Raw genomic sequence first — 18,382 nt, 5'->3', positions numbered from 1 at the left:
AGAGGAAGTTCCGTTGTAAGATTCAGTCTTGCACCAAGTACGGCACTTCTATTAAAACGTCAGTCCAGATACGAAAATTCTTAGAATATTTTAAGAAAAAAAGCAAAATCTCATCCATCACACATTTTAGAGTCCTTGTGCACTGTATAATTTTTTCAAATGGATCGAAGAAAAAGGGGCAGGTCCGCCCAGCATAAAGCACTTTGATTGGTGCTGTTCAGGAAACCAAAGAAAACCCCCCTTTCAGCCCCAAGGTTAGGGGCAAACGTGGGGAAAAATATTACAGTGCACACAGACTCTGGTATAGATTTTGCTTTTTCTTAACACCTTGATTAAATATTCTAGGAATTTTCGTATCTGGACCGATGTTTTAATAGACGTACTGTACTTGGTGCAAGACTGAACCATATAGAAGCAAAATAACTTTTGGCACATGTGGCCACTTCAGGCATTGATTATTTATAGATAGGGGTGGTCTTCACAATACTTGAAAAAGAGACAAGAAATGTAATAGCTAGAGTTGAATACGGCATATTCATTGTATGCGCTATCACCGTCCGCAACTTCGCAAAATATAAATACCATTCTCAAAATATAAATAGTATTATAATGCTTTACAATGATCACAGCATTAACTGCCCACACTTACTGATCCAGGGTATCCATTGAGGCTCAGGGAGGCACTGATGCCATTTCTAAATAAACAGTTGGTCTCTTCAGTTACACTTTCTCAACACTATTGCTTCTCTGTGTCAAAGACCGTTAGCCCCTCCCACCACCCTGCTTCAGTGATTGGTCCACCTAGCATTCTCTGAGATGTCATGTGTGAATATGAGGCCAAATTCCCATGAAAACAGTCGTAACTGTGCTCTTAGTTCACAAAGTAAGGAATGGAAAAAACACACTTCGCTCTCTTTTTTTCATATGAGAACTTCCAGAAAAACTGCACTGTAAATATAGATTTAACAGAAAAAAAGACGTATTCCTGTATGCTGTATGCACCACTAAGGAATCAAGAAGACTTCCACAGGTGGCCACCTGTTATCACTCTCTACCACTTAGACAAAGTGCCTTAGCTCAATACCTAGTGCTGAGCCATGGCTCTGTTCACAGTCACTGTCAGCTTTCCTCATTATATCATCCAAAACCAGCCAACCATCAGCATTTCACCCCCTACGTCTCTCAACTAATCGTATGCTACCAGTGATCCTGCACCAGCACGAGATGGGTGTCTTACCTCGCATTATGGAAATCTTACCTTTTCATGCTAGGTCCTAGCTCTGTTAACCTGCTTAGTGTCTACTGTACTCAAGCTACTTGTATTTCTGTCAGACTACATTGGCTAGTTTTACAACAAATACAGTACAACTCACTAACCGTCCAGAACTTACGGTTCAACCGAGGTGGTAGGGGCGATAGTCAACAGGTGGGATCATTTGTCTTTACTAAAAGCTTTACTTTCCTTCATTAATCAGTTAGGAAAATCCAAATTGCATTAGAAGCCCGGAAGCTCTATTATGCTTTTTCAGCACCTACAAAGAAGAGTGCTCTGTAGGTTTACTATAGAGCGTCCCAAGTATAGACATCCTGGGCCAGGTAGCAGAGCAGAGGATGTGCTGAAGTCTGGCTTCTGCTAAAAAAAACTTTGGAAGCCACTGCACCCCTCCCTGAATGGGCTCCGAAAGAAGATATATACATCCCGGAGAGGGCCGTAACTCACTTTATCCACCTGCTGAATGTACAATAAAACTAAAAATTGTCACAGAAGTATTAATTTAATTTCAAATCAAATCTTTAATGAATTTAAATATATGAAACTAAATTAAATATTAGTTTTATAATATGAAAAATTAAATAATATTATTTTACTGAAGCTTAAAATAAAAAAATAAATCCCAATTTAAAGTGAAAGAAAGTATTTCTATTATGCATTAATATAGCCTTATAGCCCGCTGTAGCGGGCTATACCAGCTATTAACGGCACGCTCCCGCGTTAAAGGCCCGAGCCAAAGGTGAGGTACTTTAACAAGGGACCGGGACTGTAATAGCTGGTATAGCCCTGCTACGAAGGGCTATAAGGCTATTAGAACATTCTGCCACTAGAAGGCAGAATGTTCTAACAAATACAACAAATGCCTTTCAAACCTCGAGCTCTGAGAGGCCTTTGTAAAACATTGGAATGTTGCTCTGCAGGCCTTTACCGGCCCGTAGAAGCATGGAGCAGTCCATTGTCTACAATGCAGCTCCCAACTTTCCAATGTTCTAATAATTATTAAAAATGAAAAATTGCTCTAAGTAATGTAAATGAAATGCAAAGTAGTTTAATTATATTTCAGTAAAAAAAAAATTCCTTAATTTTTAAATTGAAAAAGGTTATTAAAACAATTCTATTTTATAATTAAAAAATATGCATGATTTCTTGTAACAAATATGTATTTATATTTTTTAAAAAAATGTAATTTAATTTACCAATCTTTCCTCTAATGTTTTATTTTAAGTCTCCACTTGCTTTATTTTCTATGGGATGGTGTTGCAGTGTCAGTGATTAGCCATGTGTGGGGCTGGTTTTACTACTCTTTCTTTTTTTTGGATTTACACTAATAGGTTTGCCTCCAATCCCTTTTTCAAGGGGTAAGTCTACACTTTTGAGTAAGTTTTTGACTCAGATTTTAGTTTTTTGCCAAAACTAGTAAAGTTACTCAAAAGTGTAAGAGTAATTTACATGTCTAAAATACTCAAAAATGTAAGTAACCTTTATGGATAGCTGCAATAGGGTCTTACAATACATGGGATTCTGTAATCCTGTATAATGTCAGTCTTTAATTTCATTATAATCGTTGAGTAGTGATGCACCCAGTTGCCGATTATAAAGAAAAGACACCAGAACTCGACCATTATAAGTTATTAGAATTTAGTTTTGAAGTCACAATGCCCACTGCCAGAACCAGCAGCCAAGGTGAACGGCAGGTCAGGTCATGGAGCATAATTGAAGCAGCTGTTTAAAGCAACGAAAACAAACATTGCTTTTCTTTCTTCTGCTTTACAACGACAGGCAGAGAAAATACGCTTATTGTTTGCACTCCGTATTTATAGAAAAGCTAGACTCTTTCGTTCTGTTTCTAAACAATCTTATATTGAACTATTTTTTTATATCTGCTTGCAACAAATATCTAACAGGTTTTTGATGTGTTTTATTTTACACTAGAGGTTTTATTTTTATTCTTCATGTTTGCAAACATGCGTGCTCTTTCATATGAAAGAGCAAAGCACAAATGTTTTAAGTGATTTGTGGGCAAGGTGATGGTGTGACCATGTATTATATGGGATAAAGTACCCCCCGCCATATATGATAAGGATATTGCAAGTCACCTCAGAGTTCCATAACCTTATAAATAAACTCTGCCTTCTACCTCGTTCCTCAATATGGTTATGTAACTCCTTGGTGACTTGCAAAATCCTTAATATGTACAGCAGGGGATACTTTATCCCTTATATAATGTGGACCCAATGTGTCCAGTAGCTTGTCTTGACATCTGGGCAAAGACGTATAAGTACCCGTCCTAGGATCAAGTACTTTCTTCCTTAAGTACGTCTCAATTTTGAGATCTAGGATGGGAGTAGAATAGGTTGTGGACAATAGGCCCTTATCTTGGCTCTACAGGCTCTATCTAAAAGGGATTTCAGCCTTGACTTCATATAATCATCCACAGGGATAAGAGAAGATCATTCCAAGAAGTTGGTCTGCTGAATTACGAGAGTGTCGAACATAGGCTTACCATTGGCATCCATAATAATCACTGGTGTTTTTTGGACATCATACATCCACTGCTTTTTAATCAAGTGAACAAGTTAACAATCATCATCATTATACAAATAAGTATCACTGTCAGCATAACAAATAGCACGGTCATATTTATCAAAGGCATCAGATAATCAATGGAATGACCTTTAATGCAGCTAACATTTCCACTCCAAGCTAGAGGGTCTAGATCAATAACTTAATAAAAATAAGGAAAAGAAAAGAAAAAAACAGCAAGGAAATATCACATGACAGACCTCAGTGCAAATGCTGTGCAAGCAGGTGTAACATGGTATATAAAGGTTTACTTCCTTAATGTCCAAGAAAACTAAACTGTAAAACATGTGCAACCACCCCCCTAACATTCAACACAAATATGTTTTGTGTCTGGGAGTTTTAAAAACAAATGCCTGCTATTTACAGGTCTGGTTAGCCTCAGGAAGAGAGTGGATCTACCTTTCAATTTTCGTTGTTTCAACCCTTCAGTTTATTATTCGAAGTAGATGTGGAGGAACATGCATAGAGGGTGCAATGCTTCCCCCCATGGCCTTTTAATTTATAAACCAAACAATTGGGTATTTGTGCTTTTAAAATGTATATAAAAGAGAGGGCTGTTAAATCTTTGGGCAGCTAGGGAAATCAAAGGATAAACATGAAGATGTGAGAGCTACAAATATGGGGCAAATGCTGCATTCGAAAACGAGTAATGTTTCATATCCCACAGTAGTTAACTGATGTCAGAAATACATGGTGCTACTGTATTAAAACTGCTGTGCTGCATTCTTAATCAGTTGTGCCTAGTGGTAGCATTGAAAGGGAATATTTAGTGTCAGAGCAGTGTCAGTGCAGGCTTCTTTCTGGAGGGGAGTTCCCTCATTTGCATGCAGTCCTTTATTCCCCTTAGAAAATGAAGGATTTCCTTTTGGCTTCCAGCAGCAGCTTCTCCATATGGGCGTAGAGATGGTGCCCCACTCCCACTGCAGATGCAGCAAAAGTGAAAAATAAACTGACAATAAACTGACTTTATTACCATTTCATTGATTTCTCTGGCAGCCCGACCGGAGTGTTGGCAGCTGCAGCAGTCTTAGACAGCCGGGTGGAGAGAAGTCTACGGCACCCAGTACCTGAAAGAGCGCAGAGCCAGCCCGCTCCAACCAATCCTGGCGCTTCGCTCATACTGATTACCAGCATGAGAGCAGCATCTGGAATGGTAATGGGAGTTTGCTCTAGGGCCCCTAATGACTGGACAAGTAGACCAGGACTGGAGGACATGCAGGCAGTAGGTACATAAATATTGTGTTTTTTTCACATTTTTAAACAGTAACTAATCACTAACATACATTACATCAGCGATTTAAAGTTACCTTTAAAGTTTAACTTTAAAATGTTAATGTAACGCATGTCAGCAAATTAGTTGCTGGTGATAGCATGCAAAACGAGCATTTAATGTAATCTTGCTCAAGTCGGCAGCAGCACCTCTTTGACCCATTGTGAAGAACTTGCACTGCTTTCAGCCTCAATTCCACAGTTATCAATCATGGCTCGTTATAAACACGGGGGCTTATTTATGAGCCTCTTGCGCCGTTGGTGCCTCACATTGCGTGACGCACTGACGGTGCAACCTGCAGAGTGAAATTGACAAGCACACGTAAAGCCACCCTGCGTGGCTTTACTTATGCTTATAAATCTCGCCTCATTTCACGCAACACGTTGCGTGTTAGCGGCGTGACATGTGTGTCGCTGTGGGTGTTCCCAAGCCACTATTAAAAGCTTTGTTACTGAGCCTCACCCCCACAACTTAATATTGTTGCCAGACACCACTGTCCTTGACCCATGTTCCTTGTTAAGTAGCTAAAAAAACTCTAAAGAGCCAAGAATATATGCCACCAATGGGGTGGTAAACAATTTGTGAACATAGTGTACAAAGAGGATCCCAACTTAATGGCAGCAGATGTGGTGGTCCTGACTTCTATGTAGGACATATATGCCTTTCTTTCTCTCCTCTTCCCATAAACTGCAATCCGCTACGTGAGGAGGACCCCCAGACTCCTCCTAAAACACCCCAAATGCCAGGGCGCAGGCCTTAATTTGGGAAGAACGTAACACCGCTTACTAGGGAGATGTACCTTCTATAAGAGCAGGGTCGTTTACAAACTCTTGGCACTCAGTAACACGTACAAACCCCAGAGTCAATTTAAAATACAAGAAAGGCATTTGCAGATGGAATGTAAATGGGACATTTGTGTGACCCCATCACAGTGTGTGGATAAACAGCGTGACAGCTTTATATCTCTGAGAGCGTTTTAAAACATTGAATATACTGAGAGAATTCACAAGATGATTTTGCCTGCTATGAAAGTGTTGAGTATTAAACTAAAATTCATTTTTCTTGTTACAGGATTGAAAATAGAGGTAAGTATGTATGATTTTACATTCTTATCATCCTACACATTTTCTACACATAGGGAACTTGGGCATAATTTGAGGTACAGAACTTCAGACAGAGCTCTAATTTGCTAGAATTGTGTTACCGAAGGTTGGGTTCATGGTATCTTTCAAGAAGAGGGAACCAGTTTAGTTAGCCCTTTGAGAAATAAACTAGTCACGTTTCAGAATAAGATAGAATGCATGTAATTTCCTATTTAGATTCTATGTATATCCTGGAAACCTTACATAACTTATGAAATGTGGGCAGTGCTGCAGAGTTGGGGGGAGCGCATATTGGGACTTTGACCTCTGAATTATGTTGCCAGTGCTTGTGCAACACTTCCTTCTCCTGAAACTGTCCCATCCTATTTGTTTCACTACACCTACCACTGTACAAGCCTGCAAAGTGTGTGCCTCAGCTATTTGCTCCAATATTAGAATGATTCTCCCTTGTCCGGTGCTAGTGTGCAATCTGCAGCTATCTAGCGCCATATTACATAGTGTAAGGGTGTGTTGTGTTGCTCTATTCCTTTTTGCATTGGTTATTTTGCTTTTATGGCCGCAAAAATCAACATCAATATTTTGTCTACATAGACAAAATTGTAGGTTGTACACAACTGTCCACATAGATAAAATGTGAACATTAGTGTCTAATGCCACAAAAACGTACTCGTGGCCCCAAGTAGAAATGGAACAAAATAACACACAACTTGCAATGTTTTATAAGGGGCTGAATAGCACATCAGTGCAAGTTTGCATCCCACTTCCCCTGGGCAGTGAATGTAATTGGAACCGAAGGTTGATCGCTTACAATTTGTAAAAAATGTAATAGTTTTGTTGTTTTAAGGAGGCTGATATAAAGAAATTAGCCTCTCTTCCAAAAGGGGGGGGGGGGGGCATTTGCCACACATTTACCAAATGTGTGCTTTCTGGGGCAAGTCCGCAATTCGGTGTTGGTGACACCTTCGGCAGTAGACTTGTGTTGCGTTCTGCAGAGCAGCATTAGGTGGGTCATTTTATGTCTCTACTAAAAGAATTGTATAAAAAGTTCCTCAAAAAGTTGAATCTAGACACTATATGGACAACCCCACTTGCTCACTCGGTGGCCATTCACATATGGCCTAGTTCAATACGCACGTCACTACCACTGAATTAGAATTTGTGAAATACTCATACTTTTCGGATAACAGATGTTGCAACTGCTTTTACTCTTACCTTTTATTTTAAAGAAAAAAAGAAGAATGTGAAGCATGTGAAGCATGACATTGTGTGGGTAAGTGAAGACTTCCTTTGAGTTTAGTTGCAAAGCTGCGTTAAACTCTTTTCCTTAAGTTTAGATCGTGCTTCAGTTGAATTGGAAATTGGAAATTATGCGCAGGCATAGTCTTAGCAATATTTTAATATAGACATAGATACTTTAATATACCTTAATGCACAAACTACAATAAAAATACTGGAATATAAAAGCCATTCTAAAAACAACGTCAATCATATGCCGCCAACCTTGATGGGATGGATTCGAATGTACTGTTACAGGTGCATCTGTAGGCCAGGAAAAAGAACCCACACACGCACACACGCGCACGCGCACACACACAAACTCTCTCTATCGCTTTCTCTCTCTCTCTCAAACCTTCCTATCCCCCAAGTATGGCATATCAAACTTATTTCACAAAAAATTATATGTGTGATCGATTAAAATGATGTGCTGGGGTTATCGAGTACCCCCTCCCCCCCCAGCTCTTAACTCTATTTTAAATTAATCAGCAGTATCACAGTCGTCATCAGTCCAACCTTTTAGAGTTGGGAAGCAGTCTAATTGTCATTCCGCTTGTTTGTCTAAAGTAGACCATCCTGACATATATTTTATGGCTTTTGCTGTTTCTGTAGACTTCATTCTGTTCATACTGACCTCTGGTCCCAGTGACTTCCACTGAAAATTGTTTTTTCTTTCTGTTTTGCTTGATTGAACTCTTCCTCAACACATTACCTGTGCTAAATTGTACCCTTTTTGCTCTTTTTATTAACTTGGAATAGGCTTCAATTTGTCATAGATTTAACTGTATTGCTTTTTCAATGATTGCTCCGTGGGACTCCTCCTCAGGGGTAAGTCTTGAGTTCGATTGATTGTACAATGGTGTGAGCTAAGGATACCTCAAGTACGCCTTTGCTTTGCCACTTTGGTCGCTTCCTGACAAAGATGTTGTGCCAGCTTAGTTTACGCAATTACAAAACATCCTAGCTTTCCTACCATGATGATTTCAAGCCCAAATCTTGGGAATCAAAACATTGTTAATATGTAATTCGACTGCCTTGTGCACACTCTTTCAACAATGTGGTTTCCCTATCCAAGTTCTAATCAATGGTGTCTACTTTGAATTTTTTATTTTTCAATATTTTAAATCTCCTTTATGTATTTCTGTTACATTGTTAAACTCCTTTAATGGAGTTGATAAATGTTCTCTTGTGGTGGTGTTCTTTATTTGGGGTCTGACCTTTGCAATTTTTATATGTAAGGTAACTAAGGACCTTTTGTTTTAATGCATTTTCATAAGATGTAGAATGGGTAAAACCTTGTGATATCTCTGGCCCTAAATCTTATTTCAACTCTGAATGTTCACAAAATGTAGACCATCTTAAGCCAGTCATTTGGACTTGTCCAGAGCTCGTGTCCTTAACCAGTGGCTGTCACTGACTTTTCGTCTATTACCTACTCCGAATGCACCTTCTTTGGTCCTATCCCCCATTCTATGTTACTAATATCTAATAGATTAGTTGATTTTGAAATTAATTAAAAAAGAGCCTATACATGGGTTATCCAATCAAATCTTTTATCAGTTTTAGACATAAAGTTGTACACACAAATATCAGGTCCCAGAATACTAGGTATTCAGTATGTAAATAGAATTCTTCCTCTTCCCACATCATATACCTTTCTTTCACCTACTGTTATGATTGTGTAATTAATGACTACCTTTTGCATCCATTCCAACTGTATTTTTTACTGTGCACTCTGCAGTCTACTCTACATTTCAGCGCGAAAATAAACTCTAACTACGGTGATCAGTTTAGTTGCATACTACTGATCACATGCATGTTCTACCAACCATTTATACAGCATAATATTCTCTCAAATTGTTCATATCTATTTAATCATCATTTACGCTAGCGTGGGCCAGTTCTAGTATTTTACGGGTGGTGCTCTGCCCATCAGGTTGGTAGACGAGATTAGGTTTGCTACCCTGATGGACTACAACCTGCATTATGGAGGTTCCTGTCAAGGTTATAACATGTTTCTCAAAAGCAGAGTGGAAGTGAATTGAAAAATAGAAAACTAATGACCCCCCCCACACTCATGAAGTTTTCTCCCAGGGTGTGAAGGTCATTATTTTTTTTGTCCCTCAACACCAGGTTTTTCCTGGCGATAAGAGACCAAAAAAATCAGACCATCAGTTCGAAATATATTGTCAGGCCATCGCCTGTAGCCTTCCATCGATGAAGCCAATGGGGGCTCCACAATTGAAAGCTAACTATCCACCAATCTCTAAATGAGGCCAGTAGACCACCAGTTTGGCAGACAGTTACTCTAATGCATTTGCAATGGAGTGCCTTATCCGCCCAACTCTGAATAAAATCCTGAAATGTTAGCATTTCTTTAAATGTCTTGTATGTATGCATATGCACTCGCTTTAATATTATGTCTCTTTGCAGGAAACGATCAAGCTTACCCCCGTTTTTGATGGAGAAGCTACAGATCCAAGTAAGACATTTGAAATTATCTTTCTCCTTCCCAGGATACTGAGCAGGGGTGCCTTACTATTAAAGCAAACATGCATGCAGATGTCTCTGGGTGAAGCTTAGAGATTATTTAAATTCAGAGGGTAGAAGCTGAGAAGTCTGGCATTTCATGATTTTTAGCAAGATGTAGAAAAATGCAACTATGTCAATGAAGATTTGTATCTTCTTTTATCCGCTGCCAATTTTTACATAATGATAGTCGATGCTTTTACTTGCGTCATAACCACTTTAAGGATCAATGAACAAGAAAGGGCAAATGGACCACAAAACTGAGGGTTGGTGCTTTTTACCACTAATGTCCTGGGACTGACATACTATGGTACTTCAAAATAGGCACTAAGTACACCCATTTCTGCCCTTGAATCCTAGACTTGCAACCCTAAATGTCAGACTATCATTCTGTCTTTCATCCATTCTTTCTTTCTAACGTTCTTTCTTCTTTCATTCTTATTTTTTCCTTCTTTCGTTCCATTTTCTTTCTTTCTCACCCTTCCCTCTGTTTGCTTGTTTATTTCTTGTCTTTCTTGTCTTTCTTTCTTTGATCCTTTATTTCTTTCTTTTGTTGTTTCTTTCTTTTGTTCATTCTGTCTCTTTCTTTCTTTCTGTCTTTCCTTACTTTTTCATTGTTTGTTTGTTTCTTTCCATTTACCAAAGCAAGAGGCCGGCAGACAATGGCAGGCTGATTGGATTATTTAAGTCTGTGTTAGCAATGACTTTTGATTTTACAAATATCATGTGTATAATGTGGTTTCTTATAGGATTTTTCAGCGGGAATTCATCCATTAGTCTGTGGTTGGGTCATTCACATTTTTCTTCTCCACCCTCTATCATTTATCAACTGGCTATGTCTCATTCCACTTCAGCCATTGTTGACTTCTTTATGAGGTGCAGCTTGCTGCTCTTTTACAAGGTTCACACAAAGTAGTTCCCTTCAGTGCCAGGGAGTACTATGAAAATGTGTACTTTTTGAGACAAAAATAGCATATTTGCCTTTAGCCAATGTCTTTTGTTAGATTGATGAGGGCTCAGCAGTTTCCCAAACAATAAAGTTGTGCAAAAAGCATGACAAAACTAAAAGCGAGATTTGTCAAAAGGCTGTTGGACAATGACAGGTCCATTGGATTTCCCAATGCTTGTTTTTTATTACTGTGGCAAGAGCTGGCAGTTTTTAACACTGCATTGTTAAGGCCTGTCAAATCTGAAAAATATCAGTCTGCTCCTTGGCACAATGTAAGAATGCCATTAAAAAGAAAATTGTTTTCTCAAGGGGTTAATTTCATGGAAATAAAAAAAAAGACAAGGCCTTAAGACTACTTTCTTTATACAAGTGGCTATGAAGGGAGCAGAGGGCAGATTCCAAATCAGGTGCATTATTGTGTTTCACAGCTCCTTGGTTAGATGGCAAGTACTTCACAGTGTTGAGTCTGAAGAGTGCAACGCCCATGATCTCCATAGTTTGCTGACCATGTTTTGACCTGAATAGATATGATTTCCATTAATGGGTAACACATGTGGCAAGAGTGTCATCTCAGCATAACCAAGATTTTTGGTATAAGGCCATGCCTTGCAATGTAGAGTTGAATTTGCTGAGGGAGCAAACTGCTGAACAAATCAAGCAGGAAAAGAACTCTTCAAAGGTATTTTCCAAGACAGGTTTAGGCCCTTGTTTTGAGATATGCCCCAGACACGGAGTTCAATATAAATACCTACATTAGTATTGAAGTAGATAGTGACAGAGAGAGAGAAATATCTAAGGCAAGACTGGTGCCACTATCATTTACCCTCAGATCTAAGTATACACTCTGGGGAAAAACAGGGGGTGAATCTTATATTACAAACAATTGAGTCCATATCTCATATGCACATATGCAAGTGGAAGGCCAGTCTGTCATAGTATCGTTGAGTAATTAGAATGATCCTTAAGAAGTCTATGAAATAAGAGCTCAAAAAAAGATTAGGTCCCAGTACCTAAAATATAAACTGTAGAAGACTGAAAGATTAATCCCCGTGGTCATAGTTTCATTATGTATATTTCTTTTGTAGTCACTGGCAAAGTCTACGAATACAATTCAAAGTCTGGAGCCAGGAGATGGAAAGACACAAAGCAAGCTCCAACTCCGGCGGGGAAGACAGCTGAGGGGAGGGGAAGAACAGGTACACCACAAAAGACAGGAGTCCCAGTGGGCAACGAACAAAAGATGGCGGAGGAGACGGGAGTACTGAAGCCTCAGGAGGGGAACTCCGAACCAGCACAACAGCCCTCTGCACGTCCCGGAACACAGAAACCAATTGAGAGGCCTTCAAGCAGGTCACCACTCCCACCCCGCAGGTCTCCCCTCCCACCACACAAAGTATACCCCGAGATACCCTGAAATTAAATTCTGAGGGAACAAACAGGGGCATAATTTGGAACTGTAAACCAAGGGAGTATTTGTTGACCACAGAGGCAGTGCTCCTTCTGTACTATTCACAGGTCTTCAGAACTAAAGCTTTTGTATAGACGTGATGTTGAAAATAATTAGTTGCAGAAATCAGAGCACAACAGTGATGGTGAAACGCCATTGCATTTAAGTCTCAGATCTTGATCAAATATTCTTCTCCTTGAAGTGAGCAAACAAACCACATTGTGCCCTACAAACTTGTTCAAGGCTGCTGCAAATGACCCGTAGTGTACAATGGAGAATTTGACCAATATTTACAATGTACATCTTTGTCCTTGCTTCTGAGGCGGCAATTTTCAAATAGCTATAACGCCTCATATAATATATCTATATATATCTATATCTATATCTATATCTATATATATATATATATATATATATATATATATATATATGTATATATATATATATATCAGTAGGGCGACCACCAGTTAAGCAGGACTTGAACACAGCACCGCTTTTCCCCGTAAAAGCATTTATTGGTATGTACAGCTTCCTTCTCAATCATTAAAAGCATATGACCACAGCCTTACGCATTTCGTGGGCTTCACTTCTTCAGAGGCTACAGCGGTCGAAGAAAGCATTACATACCACAACTTCCTTTTAAACCATATCGTACGCTGACATTCAGCTGCTTTGGATGAGACTGTACGTGCGGGTTGCTGGGAGATGTAGTCCGTTTATATAGTACACAGATGGATGCCTCCTAAATTGTAGCTGGTTTCAAGCTCTCCATGAGCCCCAAGAAGCGAAGTTGTGCTCAATCCAAGGTGCTTGTTCCACTCAGAGCCCCACATTTGGAACTCCGTGGCCCCCTTCACCTGGGGTGGTGCTTGCTTGGCGGCAGGACGGTCACGTAATAGATAAAGCTCAGTAGGGTGACCAACAGTAAAGCAGCACTCGAACACGACACCGCTTTTCCCCGTAAAAGCATTCATTGGTATGTACAGCTTCCTTCTCAGTCATTAAAAGCATACGACCGCAGCCTTTGGCGTTTCGTGGACCTCACTTCTTCAGAGGCTACAGTGGTCGAAGAAAGCATTACATACCACAACTTCCTTTTAAACCATATTGTGCGCTGACATTCAGCTGCTCTGGATGAGACTGTATGTGCGGGTTGCTGGGAGATGTAGTCCATTTATATAGTACACAGATGGATGCCTGCTAAATTGTAGCTGGTTTGAAGCTCTCCATGAGCCCCAAGAAGTGAAGATATACTCAATCCAAGGTGCGTGTTCCACTTAGAGCCCCAATCATGGCGTGCGATGGTGCCTAAAAGGAAGCTGCAGAGGCACATGCGCTCTTGGACTGAATTACCCTTGAGAAAGAGAATCTCTCGAAATGCATCGTGTGCAGTCATGTTTTTAATCACTGGTGAGAGAGACTGTCCATACCATTAATATAGACTTTCTACGGGGAGAAGCTGTCTTGTATTCGAGTGCTGCTCATAGTTGGACCTTTCCCACTGAGCTATATAAATATATATATATATATTCACAATCTAAAGCATCTGCTTACTGCAGTATGTATGTAAAGGGGATGCATCCGGTTCTGGAAGCTAATATATTATAACTACGGCTCCCTTTTTTTTCCATTTTTACTGATTTTTACAGATAAATACAGACAGAAAATTATTTATTTTCCTGTCTGCATTTATTTTTAAATGTGAATAAAATAGATATTGGGTTGCTTTTTGAGTGATTCTAAATATTCTCTGCCATGACTGTCAGTCCAATAGCTGTGTAGATTGATTGGTAAGATGGTAAAAAAAGGAATTTTGGCAAAAGGCTTAAACAGCAGCAGATATGCACAAGGTTGATACTGAAATTTGCACATGTTCACATAAGTGTATTGATTTTTCTTCTGTTGTGTTCATATCATTGAAATCCTGGCAGGCATTAAAGGATGAGTGCATACTTATCAGTTAAATAAATGTGGAAATATACTAGTTTCAGCTTCATTTTTTCACAAAGCCCACAATAATTATGGATAAATACAAATAAATTTAGCAAAAAATACATATAGATAAATATAGACAGAAATGTAAAACAAATAAATACATAAAACCGCAGGCCCTAATTTTAAAACATATTTGGGCTTGATTCACAAAGGGTCTCTGCACTCGTGGCAGAGGCCCCACAGTTGTGGGGGAGTCTCCGCACTTGGGGCAGAATCTCCGGATTGAAAATTCTCTTGTGGAGTTTCTGTCCTGAGTGCGGCGACTCCCGCACAACTGCGAGGCCTGTGCCACGAGTCCGTAGGCCTTTTGTGAATCAGGCCCTCTCGATTTTTAATTCTGGTCCCATGAACATGAACACACCATACAACTGAGAAAGAATGTAGTCAAGTCCTGTTTGAGGAAACTTGCTTAAGTGGTCCATACATGTGTTGTTCCTCCGACTCACACCGTAATGCACGCGTCCTGAGGTAACTGCCATCACAAGCAATGGTGTTGGTGTAAACCCAGGGCTATAGTAGGATGAAAAAAGTGTGTGTGAGGGGGGTCTTCTAAAGGGGGTGTGGTTATGTAATTAAGGGTGTTTTTTCAACACATAAACAACTTCTGTGATTCCTGTAGCATACAACTCAACTAGTTATTTTGGTGCCTCTATCAGCTTTCTGTTATTAGATCCAATTATATAACACAACAACTGACATACACCTAAAACCAACCAAACGTTTTGGCTTTGTCAATTGTTGTTCGCTGTACATTCTGCAAAGAAGCCAAGTATTAGATGACTATGTATTCTGAACAACCTTTTTGACACACTGGGTGAAACTCTCATTGTCTTCAGTCTCAACTCCAAAGCAACTGTGGTTGGTTATAAACAGCTGGGGATGACCTAGTTCTAAGTATGCACTACACAAGAGTAAAATTCTGCACAAACAAAATACAGAAACACAGCATCCTGGAAATAGTTGACTTAATCTTGAATTCTGCGAGAGTGTTAAAGATGTGAAATATAATCAGAAACTAAATCACTGACATGGATTACCCTAATGCATTTTACATTAATTGTTCTGAAATCAATCACAGGTTTGCCAGTTAGCTTAACAACATATTATATAGGGCTCGATAGGGACCCTTTTCAATATCCGTTTTTAATTACTACTGGGTCTGAGACCTGGAGGGCCCCAACCCACTTAAAGCCCGGTGTAAGCCTAGTGCTTTGAAATTGATCAAATGTTATAAAGCACAATAAAAATCTATCAACTACAATGTATATAGCATTCTGATTTTTATTTTCAGCAACCTCTTTGTCTCTCAATCAGAGAAACATCTCCTAACTTCAATTTGCAAAATTAAAAAAATGCTTTATTTCCAGTTTATTAATACAGAAAAATCCAGGTCTTCATTTCGTCCAAATTTGTAAATCTTATTTTGCTGTAATAATTCATCAGTGCACTATTATTAAAGAATTTCATACTGATACGAAGTGTTTCAGGCCAATAAATGGCCTTTCATCAGTAGTTCATCAGAGTACTGCTGAAGTTGGAGTGGGAGCCTGATGTGTGAGGGATGACCTGCTTGCAGGCTTCACAACTGAGATGAACCCCTGGTGTAGAGGCACAATCTGTATGGCTTTTTTTCACTCGTGCAAAAGATTCCATTGAAATTTTTACGAAGGTCAGTACAGACAAGACATTTGAGAACATTTACGTAATTTGCTTTAGCGTAATTAAGCAAACGTTTGTGAAACTGATGTGAAGTTATGGGCAGTTATGCAAAATACAAATCCATCAATATTTTAACACCATTTTTGACGCATGGACACATTTCACTTTTAAAAAAAGCAAAAAATCGAAATTGTACTAAATATTTCACATAACGTAATTTCAGGAATTTTATGTAACATGTGTAATGTGAAAAATGACATGGATTGCGCGGCGTAAACTAAATGTTGCCTTCACCTAGTGTAGTCTACCTTACAATAGTCCAGGAACCATGACCAGAGCTTGAGTTAACTGAATTTGAAAATGAGTTGTCAAGAGCAGAGGATTTTTCTTGAAGTGCATCACTTTAATAATTCTTGCCAGCATTGATTTGAGGAATGAAATCAAGAACTCAGCCTAAAATTCCCCCAAGTTTAAAATGTATTGTGGTACACTTTGTGAGAGGGTGAAGAAGACACTCCAGCTTGTGACTGTTAACTCCAATTGTGGGAAAATGGCTGAAGCCGGTCAAATTATAGCTCGACCCAATACGTATGCCGGGGCATATTATCAAGGGCCAACGATAAATATCGCAAAGCGCGCTTAGTGCTTGCATATTTATCGCCGGCTATCTCTGGAATTTATCGCCCGGTTAGCGCGTTATCAACAACGCGCATCGCCGAGGCGATAAAAATTCCAGCGATAGTTGGGATATCGCCGTTTTCCATGGTGGAAAACTGCGATATCCTAGATGATAGGGCCTGTGGTCTTAGCCACACAATCCACCCCCCATGTTAGGTATGCCTAAGTCAGGAATTTAACAGAGGCGAAATTCCTGCGTTAAGGCATACTTAACGCGATTTTATATATCGCTAACCCTTCTTGATAATATCGCGAAGTTGCCTTCGCGATATTATCCCATGTTGTTTTCACAGCCACGCCTCTTTTGCATCGCATTATCGATGCGCGACGAGGCGTGTGAAAAATGGGCGATACGTCAAGGAATCACGCGCAGGCGTGCCCTTGATGATAATGCGATAATATTATCGCCGCTCTAAAGTGGCGATAATATTATAGTCGCCCCTTGATGATATGTCCCGCCCTTGTAAAAGAATGTTGCGATCCGCAGTATTATAGCTTGCCAACAGGTCCAAGGGAATCGGTGCCTCTTGTTTGTCTTCCTCAGGGGTAACAAGAAGTTCCTCTATGTTTTCAGGCAGAGTGTTGTGGTTCTTCACAAGGTTCTAAAATCCGAATGGAGGTCATTCAGAATGAGCTTCGGTTCCACAAACTCTTGGAGTTGTCTAGCAACTTTTCGTTCCAATATTACGCTCGGCTATGGAAGCTTAGAAATAGTAGTCAGAAATTTCTCTGAGAATCTCCAGTTGGTTTCTCGGTGAGGGGGAGGGAGGTGAAGATTTTGCGTTTTAACTGATCATGCATCGTGCCACCAAAAGGAGAGGCATTGGTCAGCTGTGTAACATCTGCTGAGAGGGATGGAAAAAGTTTTTACAGGCAAGTAGCTGGGTATGGTTCCATGGGTAATTGGGAGGCTTTTACTTCCATAGCTAGAATTCTAACTTTTGTCTCTGTCATGGGTTTGAAGGAAGTAATAACGAGGGGCTGGAGCGGAAGTGGAGAAAGAGTCGGTCAGATGAGAGTACTTCACTGGCAACAATGTCTTCATGGGGCTTTTGTCTCTTCGACTAAAAAATAATTCTGCAGATTGTCATGGCGTTATTGGGATGAGTTATCTACGCTTTTAATCACTTCATCATTTATCATGTCATGAAAAATGCGGAATATTCCTTTTTTAGTTCAGTACTTCCAAGATGCGTTTAGAGAGGTAAACCTTTTCTGTGTGTTCAAAGTCTTGTACACAGCTCTGCTGAGGGTGCTAGAATCCAAACAAGCCACTTAGAGTTAGTGGCAGCCTGCAAAGCCTGAAAGTAGTGGGGTGTGGGGTGTAAAATTAAACCAAGAATTTCCTAAGCAGGTAAGTAGGTGCTCTTAGCTATCCTAGCACCCCGATAAACCAAGAGGGCAAAAGGCAGGGCTGAACTGGCCGTAGCGAGCATCAGGCGTTTCCCTGGGAGGCTGGAAGGGTGGGGACGGTTTTGCAGCGGTGCTACAATATTGGCCCGAGTAAAAAAACAGCAGCAGTGCTGGAGGCCCGTTTAGTTACTTGCACCCTCGCCCACCCCTTGCCCACCCCCGCCAGCCCCAGGGGGACTGTCCGATAAAATTGCAAGGGCTGCTTTGT

The 18,382-nt window shown here is 39.9% G+C and overlaps 1 protein-coding gene across 1 annotated transcript in view; it reads left to right on the top strand.

Annotated features, from left to right (window-relative positions):
• Nucleotides 1-15,896, top strand: part of CDHR3 (cadherin related family member 3) — a 280,029-nt gene extending 264,133 nt beyond the window's left edge. The window contains exons 16-19 of the mRNA XM_085654140.1: nt 1,031-1,040; nt 7,467-7,499; nt 9,938-9,986; nt 12,068-15,896. Of these exons, the coding sequence (XP_085510266.1) occupies nt 1,031-1,040; nt 7,467-7,499; nt 9,938-9,986; nt 12,068-12,396 (421 nt within the window). The 3' untranslated portion in view covers nt 12,397-15,896. The remainder of the gene's footprint in view (nt 1-1,030; nt 1,041-7,466; nt 7,500-9,937; nt 9,987-12,067) is intronic.
• The last annotated feature ends 2,486 nt before the right edge of the window (nt 15,897-18,382 follow it).

This window comes from Triturus cristatus, chromosome 4_1 (genome assembly GCF_964204655.1).
Source record: "Triturus cristatus chromosome 4_1, aTriCri1.1, whole genome shotgun sequence".
In the NCBI taxonomy this organism is placed as follows: Eukaryota; Metazoa; Chordata; class Amphibia; order Caudata; family Salamandridae; genus Triturus; species Triturus cristatus.
This window is presented reverse-complemented; position numbering and strand designations above follow the sequence as displayed.